This window comes from Halichondria panicea, chromosome 6, assembly GCF_963675165.1.
Source record: "Halichondria panicea chromosome 6, odHalPani1.1, whole genome shotgun sequence".
NCBI classification, from domain to species: Eukaryota; Metazoa; Porifera; class Demospongiae; order Suberitida; family Halichondriidae; genus Halichondria; species Halichondria panicea.
Genome location: NC_087382.1, coordinates 1,380,250 through 1,394,323, shown reverse-complemented (window position 1 = coordinate 1,394,323; position 14,074 = coordinate 1,380,250). Strand labels below are relative to the sequence as shown.

Below are 14,074 nucleotides of genomic sequence, written 5' to 3'. Positions count from 1 at the left end.
AGTATTTTTTGTTGCTGATGGCACTGTGATCATTTCCGACTCTTTGCTCACAAATAACAGAGCAACCCAACAAGATGGAGTGATTGCGGTTGCTATCTCAACTTTAATAAATACTAATACAAGCATATTTGACAATTTAGAGGGTGAAAATATCATTTACGTAGTGCATTCTAACTTGTCATTTACGGGAGTTAATAACGTTAGCAATAATGTAAACTCTGTGTATGCTCTAAGCAGTCGAGTGGAGTTCAATGGACCCACAACTCTCAGTAACAATCGTGGTGTGCAGGGTGGAGCCATCAGAGCAGTCCAGAGTCAAATCTATATCAATGCAGAAGGAGTGGTCATTTCTAACAATACTGCTATACCTTTGGAGGAGGTGTGTTTCTGAGAGAGAGCACACTCTTTGTTCACTATCCAATAGAGATTTTTCATAACAAAGCACAAAATGGTGGTGGGATTTATGCATACTCAAGCGAAATTGAATTTGATTCGAAGGTCACTACTGGTTCTTTACTTAATCGTCAGTTTGTCCTGTGTACATGTAGTAACATGAAAGCTGTATTGTTTGTGAGTATTATAGATCGAAATGACGCTCAAAATGGAGGAGGTATTTATGCAGTCGCTTCAAACATTAAAACTTTTTCTCACGCTCACGTCCAAATCAAGTCAAACTCAGCAAACAATAGCGGAGGTGGAATGTATCTACAGCAAAGCTCCAGGATATATATTCTGAAACAGGACTTGGAGCTAGAGCTTGGTAAAACGCTGGTCATACTAGAAATTCAGAATAACACGGCTCAATATGGAGGGGGGATATTTGTGGCAGACAGTACTGAGAGTGGTGTGTGTAGAGGAGAAGATGTAACTACTGCAGGAGATCTGACACAAACAGAATGCTTCATTCAAACTCTAAATCTGTATGGTTTTGATATCAATTCTGTTAAGATCGTGCTAAATTTGCTCCAAAGTATTACGTCTTCACCTAAAGAACTTAAGTGTTTATATAGTAAGTCAATCAATTATTGCAACACTTTTTTGACCAACAACACAGCTTCCCAGTCAGGAGCAGATATTTACGGAGGTCTGTTGGACAGGTGTACAGTGGATGTATCAGCCGAACTCTCTTCATCAGACAATGGATTTGAGTACTTGAACAATACTGTGCATTATTCATCGATAGCTTCGAAGGCTGTAAGAGTGAAGTTGTGTAACACCACCAAGCAAACCATTTCTGTTAGAAAGGGACAAGCATTCACAATCAGTGTTATGGCTGTAGACCAAGCTGGAAATCCAATGATTAATGCCACAATTCACAGTTTTGTTATCACTGAGAGTGGAGTTGGTCGTCTCAAAGAAGGACAGGCTGAACAAACAGTTGGTAATCAGTGCACAGAATTAGAGTACAATGTATTCTCACAAGACAGCTCTGCTCAAGTGAAACTCTATGCTGAGGGTCCATGCAACAATTTGGGAATTTCAAGACAAATTCTAAACATATATTTTCAAAAATGTGATTGCTCTATTGGACTCCAACCAATTCAGTCCTCAATTGAGTGTAAGTGTGACTGTGATCCAGTCTTGCAACAAGATGCAGATAACAAACTGTTCTGAAGAAAATGGGACCATAAAGCTGGAAAGCAATAACAACATATGGATAGAAGTGACTAATACCACTAACGGAAGTGGGTATGTTGTTAGTAACTGTACATTTGACTATTGTGTACTAAAGCCAGTCAACATCAGTCTAAGCAACCCTGACGAACAGTGTGACTACAATCGAAGTGGTGTCTTGTGTGGAGAATGTGAACCAGGACTGAGTCTTGTGTTAGGTACATCACGATGTGAACTCTGCTCAAACTCTTACCTTCTCCTGCTACTTCCGTTTGCCCTGGCAGGCATAGTACTAGTTGTATTCATTCTCGTTTTCAACATTACCGTAGCAACAGGCACTATCCATGGGCTGATCTTCTACACTAATATATTAGCTGCAAATCAGTCTATTTTCATACCTTTTCATAACCCTTTGACAGTTTTCATATCGTGGGTGAATCTTGACTTGGGTATTGAGACATGCTTTTATGATGGAATGAACTCTCAAGCAAAAGTGCTCCTTCAGATTGTCTTTCCTGCTTACCTGTTTCTTCTGATGTTCTTAATAATCATTGTGAGCAAGTACTTCGACTCTTTTGCAAAGCTCCTCTCCAACAGGAATCCAGTTGCTGCCCTAGGCACACTTGTCCTACTCTCTTATTCCAAACTCTTACGGTTTATCATTGCTGCACTGCAACACAGGGTCTTGGATTATCCTGATGGTACAAGTGATATAGTTTGGATGTATGACGGCAATGTGCAATATTTCACTTCCGGTCACGTCCCTCGGTTTGTTTTTGCCGCCATAATCCTCATTTCTGGTGTAGTGTTCACTGTGGTGCTCTTCTTTGGACAATGGTTTCCTCGCTGCTCAAAATGGAAACTCATGAAATGGACTAAGAACACGAAGTACATTGGCTTCATGGATGCATACTATGCTCCATTCACGCCCAAACATCGCTACTGAGTGGGACTGCTCCTATTTTCTTTTATCGCTCATAATATAATAACTGCTCTGGCTTTGGACACTTCTCTCCCTGTTCTATCAGCTGGTGTTCTATCAGTTGGACTGATCAGCTGGAAATTACTGAACAATCGTTTGTACAAAAACAAAATCCGTGATTCCCTCGAAACTCTTTATCTACTCAATATTGTTTGTCTAGCATTTGGCACCTCCTTTGTCAAAGATACCAGAAAAAATCAGTCAGCCCTAGCCAATACTTCGATGGCTATATCCTTTGTCATCTTTGCAATAACCCTCTGCTACCATTTTTACCAATTCGTACTCAAGAATATTAATACATGGCTGAAGATAGAAGACACCATAAGGAATTTAGGAGCTAATGTTGTAGTCAGACGAGCTAGCAATGGTCGGGAAATGTATCAGCAGCTGGTAGCCGATGAAAATGATGATGATGAATTACTCAAAGCAGTAGACGACTATGAACAAAGAGATGCCTTGAACCCACCTTACACTGATCATGATGGAGCCATGGAAGAAGCTGACCCTGATTGTTACATCACTCCTCCCATCATCAGACCAGCCACAAGGCCAGACCAGATGATATTACCCTACATGGATGAGCTAGCCCCCGTCACCACAGAGGACTACAGACCAGCCCCTCCCCCTACAAGAGTCAACCATCGTCCTGCTGTTACATGCACAGAAATTGGTCCCATACATAATAAAGTCTAAACTGTAGCTGAGGTACACACTTAGATTAGAATGATATAATTGCTGATTACAATATTCATTGCTGTTTTACTAGTTTTAATTATCCTCTGCTAGCTGTTATTATGATTTGTGATGTGACTGTAGCTAATTACTGTCCACAAGATAACACACGTCAAACTCTCAATTATAATTATAGCCAACAGACAAAAATATCTAATCTAGTATTTTGGGTGAGATCCAGACCAAGCAACATGAGACTAACTGTTCCATTGATTAATATGAGTTGACAATACAAGTGATATTGTTTGGTTGTATGACAGCAAATGAATGTGCAACAGTGTTCTGAAGCAGCTGCTCTCTCATATAACTATTTGCCCCTTAGTAAGAGCCTGTATATGCATGTATATAGATCTATACGTGTCCCCAAATAAATCAATTTCTCAAAACATGTAAATCGTGTTATTGTGTCAGAAGGTGAGAGTACACTGTGTGTGTGACAATTGTGAGGGTACTTATTTTTTGCCAATACACTAGCTAAATTAAGTGTTTTATCTATCTCTGCATGTGCGTGCAATGTTAGTCAATGATTAGTTATCCTCTAGTAGCAGTTCCCTCAAATCAACCTCTGTGACTGTGGGGGGTGTGCTATGTGGGGGGACACATATGATGTCATCGTTAGTTAGTGCTCGATTCCGAGGCCCTTTTAGAGAGGAAACAACTCTTGATGTTAGCCGCTTGATGGCTTCTATTCTCTGACACATAACGTAGCAGTGATAGGCTAAGATGAGGCCACACATAACGAATGCACTACCCACCATACAACAGATTGTTATACTTTGTCCGCTGATTTTATCAGTCTGGTTTGACTGCAGAAACAGTGATGTGGCAGTTAGTAGCAGAAGATTTGCCAGAAAAAATAGCTCCAGGAAGTTTGATAGTTTGCTTGTATAGAGCTTAATTGTTATTCCGAATGCCATCAATATTATCCTTAAAATAGACAATACTATGATTATCACTAGCAAATTGATGGCTTGTTTTCCAGACACATTTAAAGACACAGCTGTTAGTATAACGAGCCTACCTAGCAGCAGTAGTCCAGTCCAATAGCGAGACTTGACTCCGTAAGGACCTTGATAAGCATCCAGTAGAGGCTTTAACTTGTTTACCCATCGTAATAACTTGTAGTGTGTGTATCGCTGCAGAATCGGGGCCATTAATAACAGGATAGTGAATGGCAGTATGTGTGCTAATAATATGAACAGGCCAGCTGCAAAAAGCAAGCTGTGCGGCCACTCGAGGAATGTGTAGCGGCCATCGAGCAGCCAGAGGGTGATGGGCGTACCGTTGACATTGATGAGAGTGGTCGATGAAAAGGTATCGAAAGTAGTCCTCAATAGTTTAGCGTACGATAGTAGGAAGAGTGTAGCTAGAACTGATACTGTGTTTGAGCCCGTCCATTTAGAGACTTTGATAGAGTAGCGGCTGATTAAGATTAGCAGGCCTACTATTGTCCAAATGTACAGAGGAAAGATAAATTGTAGCCATGTACGATAGTATGTGTTGAGTCCATTCACAAAACATGTTTCTATGCCCAGGTCAAGGTTCAACCAGGCAATAAAGACAGAGATAATGCTGACAAATTTGTTATCAGTGTTGGACGGAAAAAAAGCAGTTTGTGTGGATCGTACGATGTTGGCGTAAAAGATGAGACCATTGATAGTTCCCGTGGAAACAGTGAGGTTACATTTGAGTAAAAGGACAACCAAGACGACTCCTGCCAGTGCAAATAGTATCAATAAGAGAAGGTTGATATTAGAGCACTCTTTACACTGCGATGTACCCAGGGCTAGACTGAGCCCAGGTCGACAAGCTCCACACAGTACACCACTGCGATTAAAGTCACACTGTTCTTGCTGGTTGAAGGGATCGACTTTAGTGAAGTTGCTCTTACAGTAATCAAATGGACAGACTTGATGCACAACAACGCCCTCTGAATAGGTGCCAACCCACATGGAGGACGTCTTGTGCAGTCGCTCATCGTCAATGTTGCATGTGATTCCATTAGACGCTAGATATTCTGTACAGATGCATTTTTTGGCATTGAAGTTTGTTATAAAACCAGGTGGACATGCTTTAATTCTAATCTCAATATTTAGAAAGATCCATTCGTAATAAGACTGTACTTCCTGGCCGACTATTGTTAGATACAGTGTTTCAGTATAGTTTGTTTGTTGAGTTTCTATTGAGTAGTACAGTTGCTTGCATTCTTTGGCGATGTTTTGAAGGATTGTTTCTTCAGCAATGTTTGCGAAACTTGTCATCTGTAAATGTGCTTGTACTTTGCAAGGGGAGGAATAGTTGTACTGCCCGACACACACTAGTGGAATATGGAACCTCTGTCCTGGATAAGTGTCTAGTTGCATGAAGTGTGAACAAGTGTGTTTCTGTGGGAAGTCGTCAGAGCAAATACACACTTCGTTGGGAGGAGAGGAAACAGCTGATGATGTATTTCTCTCCATGATATCAACAATGTCCCACAATTTACAGTCTTCTAGTTGGCCTCCATAAATTGCATCACCTCCCTGCGTCGCTGTGTTGTGTTTCATACTAATTGTTATTTTATCTGTTGGTTGGCTAAAAATACATTCATTAATAACATCCTCACAATTACGAATTGCAATACCACCACCATAACCAGCTGCTGTGTTGTTGATTATCCTGAGGCTAGTGAGTGACAGTATATCAATTCCTACCAGTATATTACTATCCGTTGAACATTCAAACAGGATAGCCCCGCCATCTGACTGGTGAGCATGGTTACCGTTAATTACGCTTGTTCCAGACAGTACTAGGTCCGTGTCATAAACGTAAATACCTCTACAATCATTGCCTATAATTTCAACATCTTTTATGAACAGATAATCATCACGTATTATGACATGAATTGTACCAGTTTCCTCTGTCTCTTCATTTGTATTTATCTTGCATGTGTTGTGTATGAATGTGCAATTACTGATTTGTTGATGGTACTGGCTCAAGTCGATATCATAATACTCGTCTGAATAGACAGCTGCTCCAAGTCTAGCTTCATTGCCTATGAAAGTACAATTGTCAAAAGACTGTGTAAATGAAGTGTATGCTGCACCACCAAATTCAGCCGAGTTATAACTGAACACTGTTTCCGATATATTCACATGTAACATTATATTATTGTGATAGAGAAAATCATCACTCTCTATTGCAAGCCCACCACCATTTCTAACAGCTGTATTCCTTGAAAATATTGACTTGGTGATATGAATGTGATTCGAACTATGAATACCTTCGTCTATGAACAATCCGATACCACCGCCACTATAAGCTTTATTGCCTATAAATTTGCACCTGTTTATCAATACACTTACATTATGTAAGTTTACCATAGAAATTGTTAGTCCACCGGAAGAGCAATTTGCAAATTTTGAGCACCTACCAATTCCATTTGAAAATATAGAATTTTTTATTGAGAAAATCGTGGGTTTCTTAAGTGTATTATTTTCAGACGCACTGAACATTACGTGCAAGTTGCCTACAAACTTATTTCCAGTATGATTTCTACCGTGTATGACAATTTCATTTAGCATTAAACGGTTAATGTTGACATTTTTGTCGAATTTCTTCAGAATAATGACCATGCCAGCTCCTCTGCTGCTAGTGATATTGATGTTAGCAATTACCAGCTTGGGTACGTCCATGGCTACTACTGATGATGTGGTTTCATCCAGAATAGTTGAGTTACCCCTCATATTAAAGTGTAGTTTAAAACCACAATTTTGTAGCTCGACGTTTTTCAAAGTTAAAGATAGAAGTTGAAGAAACACGAAGCTAATTGGGTGACCTGACTCACAATCAATTATAGCATTTTGTTGGTTTTGTCCATCTGAAATTGCTGCAAAAGTTGCTGATACTTCCTGATCTAAATAAGGATTTCCGACAACAATCCAACCATTCGTTTTTGGAACATGAGTCCCAGCTATGAAGAATACATTGATACTCATACCATCATTGATGCTTGTGTCTGTGGAGTTAGTCACCAGATCTGTTATAGTGACACACTGGTGTGGTGGTATGGAGTGGGGGCACTCTGACATTGTGTCTGGTCTCACCCAATACTCGACTGTCGTCCCATTGGTCCAGCAGTTAGCGGGGGAGGTCAGAGTCAGAGAGAGTAGAAGAATGAGCGAAGAAAACTGTGCCACAGTAGTCATGATGATCATTATTACGTTTCGTACGTCTGACCTTGCTGATCTATAATTATAGTTTTTATAGGTTTTGATTTTATGGTACACTGTAGATTTTTTTACGTATAAAAGTACCTTTTCATGGTTAATCAGAGTATATAGCAAGAAATTGTCAATTCCCGAAATCAAAATATTATTGATTGCATGGTTACATCTTGTTTGTCTGATTTCAACCAATACTTGACCATATTGTACGTCCCATTGGTCCAGTTAGCATGGGGAGCCAGAGAAATGTGTGCTCTATAGTACCATAATTTTGTATACGTCGGACCTTAATTGTTATTAGCTGTGATCTATATAGCTTTATGTAATTACTCATGTTGATAATGGTACAGTATATTGACGTGTGTGTATATACACATGCACCTTTTCACAGTTAATCACAGTATATAGAGTTGAATATAATTATAGCAAGAAATTTTCAATTCCCGAAATCAAAATATTATTGATTGCATGCATGGTTACATCTTGTTTGTGGTCTCACTCAATACTTGACCATATTGTACGTCCCATTGGTCCAGTTAGCATGGGGAGCCAGAGAAATGTGTGCTCTAGTACCATAATTTCGTATACGTTGGACTTTGTTATTAGCTGTGATCTATTATGTAATTACTCATGTTGATAATGGTACAGTATATTGACGTGTGTGTATATACACATGCACCTTTTCACAGTTAATCACAGTATATATAGAGTTAAATTGTCAATTCATTTCCTTCCCAAATCTAAATATTGATTGATTATATATTGAACATACATTTTGTATACATGCATAATTATGGTATAGGGTATAATTATCTACAGGGATTTGCAGGGTCAGAGTTCTTGCAACTGCAATGTCAATGCGGAAGTACCTATCACGTGAACCGTTATGTAAGAAGATTGACATCACAGCATAATAATGTATTATTTGTCTCTCAAAAAATGCTCATTCTAACCAATTTTCTCCAAACTGGGAAAAATTGACCTATATATGCCTATAAGGTGACATATTTTCACTTGTTTGCGATTTCACTGTTTTAGATTATTTTGCTGGTATTAAATTCTACTCAAGTTGTAAAATTAACTATAATTTTTGCAAGTGGTATTCACTGCCAATTACCTGCGACTACACAGAATTGAAATAGCGGAAATTAATACCCGCGAAAACATGTCACCTTATAAGGAGGAGGTTTGAGGCTAGGACGGGCCACGCCCAACTAATTTAAGAAGGCAGTGCTCTATAAATGTCAGCGGAGGTCCGACACGAGTACCTCAATTAGGCTAAAATTGCAACCACAACTTTAATTTTAATTACTGTTATTTTGCACGTGACCAAGCCTAATCCCTAATCGAGGTACTCGTGTGTTGACCTCCTCTGGCTCTATGTTTATTATAGTTCTAACATGGGAGGTAGTCTCGTAGAAGCCATGCAGACCAATAGCTACATGTACTGTTATACTTTCATATGTAAAGTGATGAGAGTGCATGTGCTCCAAAAGAGGTACGTGTCGATCAGTATCCACTCTCTATAATTATATTCATTATACAAGCCATAACATGTCTGTTCCCAAGTCCATTAACGCTCTCTCTTTGATCACACAAGACAGTTGTCTTGTACTTGTGTGATCGAAATAATTATGAGAAAAAGATAATTAATTGTGTTCCACTTTCTAATACCTATATAGAGCATGCACTTAATTCAAACTAGATCAGCATAATTATTACAGTAAATTGAAGAGGTATAAGAGCAGTATAGAGGTACACGACCCTAGGCCGTATTATCAGGGAAGTATACTGATATATAATACGGCTAGTACATGACTATAATTATAATTATATATAGTCTTGCAAGCCAGGCGTTTTGATTACACAGCTGCATAATTATTACACTTTGCTCTATAAAAGTATACATACCACACAGTGGCGGATCCAGGAAATTTGAGAGGGAGGTAATTCCAAAACAATTAATTTACTTGTATAGCAATAACGTAGCAATAGTTTATAAGTGTGGTCAATGGAATTTCTCGCTTGTTGGGTATAAGTGTCTAATTATTTGCTTTGCCATTCAGTTTTACATTTAATCCTCTCCCTCCGTAGCTTTGATTGTGGCAGTGGCGGATCCAGACAGGTTCCATGGGTTCCCTGAAACCCCCCTTTCACACAAGAACACACTGTAGTCAACGTACTAGCTATAGCAACTAGCTAACTCAGCTTGAATGATCATGATCTGTACATAGTTACTAGGCTGATGTCTTGCAATTGATATGTCCGCAGGCTCTCTAATGCTCATTGTTTTGGAAAAGTGATGACCCTTTTTTTTAGTTTTGGAACCTCCCTCTCAAAATTCCTGGATCTGCCACTATGTGTATGTACATGGAATAAATCATAAAAAGACTCGTAAAACTAAAATTATATGTACACATCATAATTAGAATTATTATTGGGCATGTACATTCTAAGGTGCTAAATCAAATCCTGAGATAAGGATACGTCAATATTCACAGTACACTATATGTCCCATGCAATAGTAAGAGGTTCCACCACACACACCTTATCTTGTCCCCTCTCAGGTAGGTTAAGGCATAATTATTAAGATCAGTGCCATAAATAGTATAATTAATGAAGTGCCTTGTCATTGTGAAATGGCATCATCAATGCATGTTTTTGCTCTTGAATTATATCTTATACGTAGAAAGGATCAGTATGATAACATTGTTGCCATGGTTACTGACATGTTGTGTGCGTTACCTGTGACCATTTATTTTAAACAACTCTTTTCAGAATGCAGCCTCCAATACACAATTTCATGACCCCATCTTAGTATCAAAAGAAAGCTCTTACTATTGTACAGTAGGAACTATGCAAGTATTTAGGGCTGCTTTCATGTATTTTGTACAGTATGCATATGAATGATTAATTTTCTCCATTTTTCAGCATTTTTATCAATTAAGTTACTGTGATCTGAGTTAGAATGACCTCATACCAAATACTCACCTTTTTTCTATTAGATATCACCAATAGCTTTCTTTTGGTAGTAATATTGCTTTGTATAAAGTAGTATTGGAGGCTGCATTTCTAAAATGTTATTTAAGGTCAGTCATTTTTGGTCACAGCTAACGCACACAACAAGATAGTAACCATGGTAATAGTGTTATCAAATTAATGGTATTTATGTCCACAATACATTTTGGGGGAAAAAGGTACTATTGTCAAGATATTATACAATAAATCTGAGTTGTATACAGTACACTTCATCTTCAATTTAATGCTGTTTTGCTAAAAAGCTGCCTTAACCTACCTGAGCTCATCTGGTTGTGCTTTTTCCCCTTCAAGTGTCTCTGTCTCCGCTCAGCCTGAGTCTTGAGGAAGTACGCCCTCTCCTCAGCATCTGCATGGGGTAGTTTGAATTTCTTGGTGGAGTAGTTCATCCATATTATATGCATTTGCACAAAATCTTCAATGGACACCTGAAAAACTACATATGCTGGAGCATATTAATTAGGCAACTTAATAATAACATTGTTCGTACATTATAGAGAACAATGTTTAATAATGAAAGCACCGCGGGTGCTGATCGATACCTCGGTAGAAGTGTCAAAGCTATACATAACATAAAGCTATAATTTATTAGCAAGAGCCTTTTTTATACACATAAAAAAGTCATTATAATCATGCATGATGAACATTTTGCTTTTTTTTTGCTGCATGTTAAAATCCAGAAACTCAAAGAGTGGGTAATGATCAACCATGATTGTTGTTAAAAGGGATCGATGGCAAAAGCCAAAGTCTAAAATTAATGCTGGCATCAGCAGAGCCTAATGCAGCTCTCTTCACTCTTGCAGCTACGAATACCTAGTGCAGAGCTAACTAGCTACTAAGTTTTAACACCAAATTTATCGTGGTCTACCCACATTGAGAACATCTCCAAGTCTTCCAAACAACTGCTAGGTAGAATACATAGGAACTTTCGTGACGCCCCAAAACACCTTCGCTACAAGATATATCAAACTACTGTACTCCCGAAGCTAGACTACTGCGGGGCAATTTGGGACCCCCACCAACTAAAATCCACAAAATTACTGGAAAACGTTCAGAATTTGCGGGAAGAGTTATAACTCAAGACTGGTCATCAAGCTACCCGTTTCTGTGCTCCTCCCTGGACCTAAAGCCACTGTCTATCTGAAGACGCATGCAAAAGTTGAAGCTTTGCTTTAAAATCCTAAGAAAAGAATCATGCATCCCTCCAACAGCCTTCACTCCCCATGGAAATCATAGAGGTCCTGTTGGCAAACGATCTTGACTATATCCGTCGTACGTACCGCGTACGCATGATAATGAGCCAAATAATGCTCTGTCACCAGTTGTTCACAAACAAAGGCCACTTGTCTAGTTGGGGGAGGAGTGATGATAAATGCAGATATCCTATAGAATTCAGGAGAATCCTGATCATCCACAGAGGCAACAACACAAGCATTTTTGCAGTAGTATGTACCTTCAACGGTTACTGCATTAACCCTGTAAAATAAATTAATTACACTTGAATTAATTAATTACATTTGAACAGGTGCCATCAGATCTAAAAGTGGATCGAACTCTCGGAGGGCATTCAGGTAGGGGAGGGAAACAGGGTACACAGATTTGCCTGTGTGTAAGTAAGGATATAGATCGATATACATAATTATATACAGCTAGCCATTGCTAATTCACAAACCTTTACTGTACATAGGCGGTGATCGTAGATATCTTTTGCGGTCAGAGTGCTGATAGCACATGAAAGCTTGATGACGCTCACTGAGGGTTTTTGGTAAATTCTTTAAATTTCCGAGTATGATAGCAAGAAGCTGTGCTTTGCTTCAAACCTCATGCACCAAACCCTGTACAGTGGTCCACACCTACATTTGCGTTAGCAGTACATACAGTATAATACATAAAGTATGGGGTGATACGTAATACTTACAGCTTCATCCAAGACGGTATGTGAACAGTATAGTGCATCTTGGGTGTCAAGTTTCTTGATGGATAAAGCTTCCTGAATTCAAAAAGAAAATCTTCAACAAGAACAGCAACAAGGTCAGCCTTGTCAGGAGTGATGGATGGAGCAAACACAAAATCAATGATAGTGAGGAGATTGAGAAATTTGTCCCAATTCTCATCATCTTCTTCAACAAGGTCCCCAATCAAAAGCGGAAGAATCCGTCCCAAGCACCACATCTGAGATGCTGCATGAATGATGTAAAATGCTATAAGACTCCACTCAAATAACAATTGCCGAGCGCTAAGGTAACTATACTGCATATCGTATCTCAGAAAACCTTTGTATGTATGTACATGTACGTATGTATGTATTACCTGACTGCTTCAGTGCGACATCAGGGTGGATTGTAGATAGCTCACTCGGTTTGCTTTTGAGGTCAACACCATACGTGAACGTTTTGATACGCTCATTGAGAGTACTGAGAGAGAAAGCTTTCCGTTGCCGAATATACTCAACTAGGAGATGCCGAATACAAAGCTCCAACGAACCCTCCAAAATATCGTGCATAATATCTGATACCATTCCAGTGGTGACATGGAAGTATTTTAACCTGTTAAGCTCAGAATTTCTCCACATTCCGTATGTTGTCGCCATATGCTCGTGAAGAGGGCCTCCTAATGATTCACAATGATGATGATAGATCTCTTTACTTCGAACGGTAAACACACTCTCAATAAACTGTAAGAAGTCGTTCGAGGGAATATTATTACGTTAGGTTCACATAACATACCATAGATAATACTATGCAAATGACAATAAATATTGGCTACATAAATACACAGCTCGTTCACAAAAGGGTATAATACACTCCATCCACCATGCTATTAATAATAAAGGAAGGTCAAAACTGTGACATACCTTGGTCTGCATGTCTTCATTAACAGCTAGACAAAACTGGCACCTCCGAAATGCCCTACCGAGATCCTTGAAGCCTGCAATGCTCCATGCTGCCTTGTTGTCAGCTGAGAATGTTGTGATAGTGCCTCGAAGCGCCATCTCAGTACCGTCGTCACGTTCAAATACGACACCATCATCCTAATGTTTATAAAAAATTATCATAAAAGATTGCATGTATACACTACGTACCTTTTCTAAATCAAGCACAGCATCCACGATAGGTTTAAAGAGGAGGTTGTAGCCGTGTTTCTCAATGCTGGTGTACTTTGTGACAAACAGCAGCTGAATACAGCTCAGAGAGGAGCGATACTTGGGATGTAGATTTCCCAGACAATAGTAGGCCAGACCTAATTGTAACGTACGCACATGCATGTATAGATGTGTACATATATATAAATTAAGACTGGCTTACCTAGCTTGTGTTTCTTAGCTTTGCTCCCATGCGGATTACACACCTCAAGCTCATCATAATACAGCTGTATTTGCAAAGCACAGGGATCTTTGAAAAAAAGAGAGTTTGGTGAGCTGAATTTCTGTCCGTCACAGAAGTCACTGATCACTTCACCAGGGGCAAAATGTGAATTCAACACCTGCAATATTAAAACGTATGTT

General features: G+C 39.1%; 2 protein-coding genes across 6 annotated transcripts in view; one reads left to right on the top strand and one right to left on the bottom strand.

The window, feature by feature from the left end:
* Positions 1-14,074, bottom strand: part of LOC135337017 (uncharacterized) — a 62,565-nt gene that overhangs the window by 44,266 nt on the left and 4,225 nt on the right. For 2 of the 5 annotated variants that reach the window (XM_064532913.1, XM_064532915.1), the window contains exons 2-9: positions 13,875-14,052; positions 13,652-13,809; positions 13,424-13,600; positions 12,880-13,243; positions 12,488-12,749; positions 12,242-12,422; positions 12,085-12,172; positions 10,829-10,918 (exon numbers count right to left, since the gene is read on the bottom strand). In XM_064532913.1, the coding sequence (XP_064388983.1) occupies positions 12,344-12,422; positions 12,488-12,749; positions 12,880-13,243; positions 13,424-13,600; positions 13,652-13,809; positions 13,875-14,052 (1,218 nt within the window). In that variant the 3' untranslated portion in view covers positions 10,829-10,918; positions 12,085-12,172; positions 12,242-12,343. Of the gene's footprint in view, positions 1-3,620; positions 7,556-8,002; positions 8,147-10,828; positions 10,919-12,084; positions 12,173-12,241; positions 12,423-12,487; positions 12,750-12,879; positions 13,244-13,423; positions 13,601-13,651; positions 13,810-13,874; positions 14,053-14,074 lie in introns of those variants that run through there. The other 3 variants (XM_064532916.1, XM_064532911.1, XM_064532912.1) reach the window with 3 other exon arrangements.
* Positions 1,030-3,492, top strand: LOC135337761 (uncharacterized). Its single transcript, XM_064533738.1, has one exon. It carries the CDS (start codon positions 1,592-1,594, stop codon positions 2,558-2,560), a length of 969 nt encoding a protein of 322 aa, XP_064389808.1. The 5' UTR covers positions 1,030-1,591; the 3' UTR covers positions 2,561-3,492.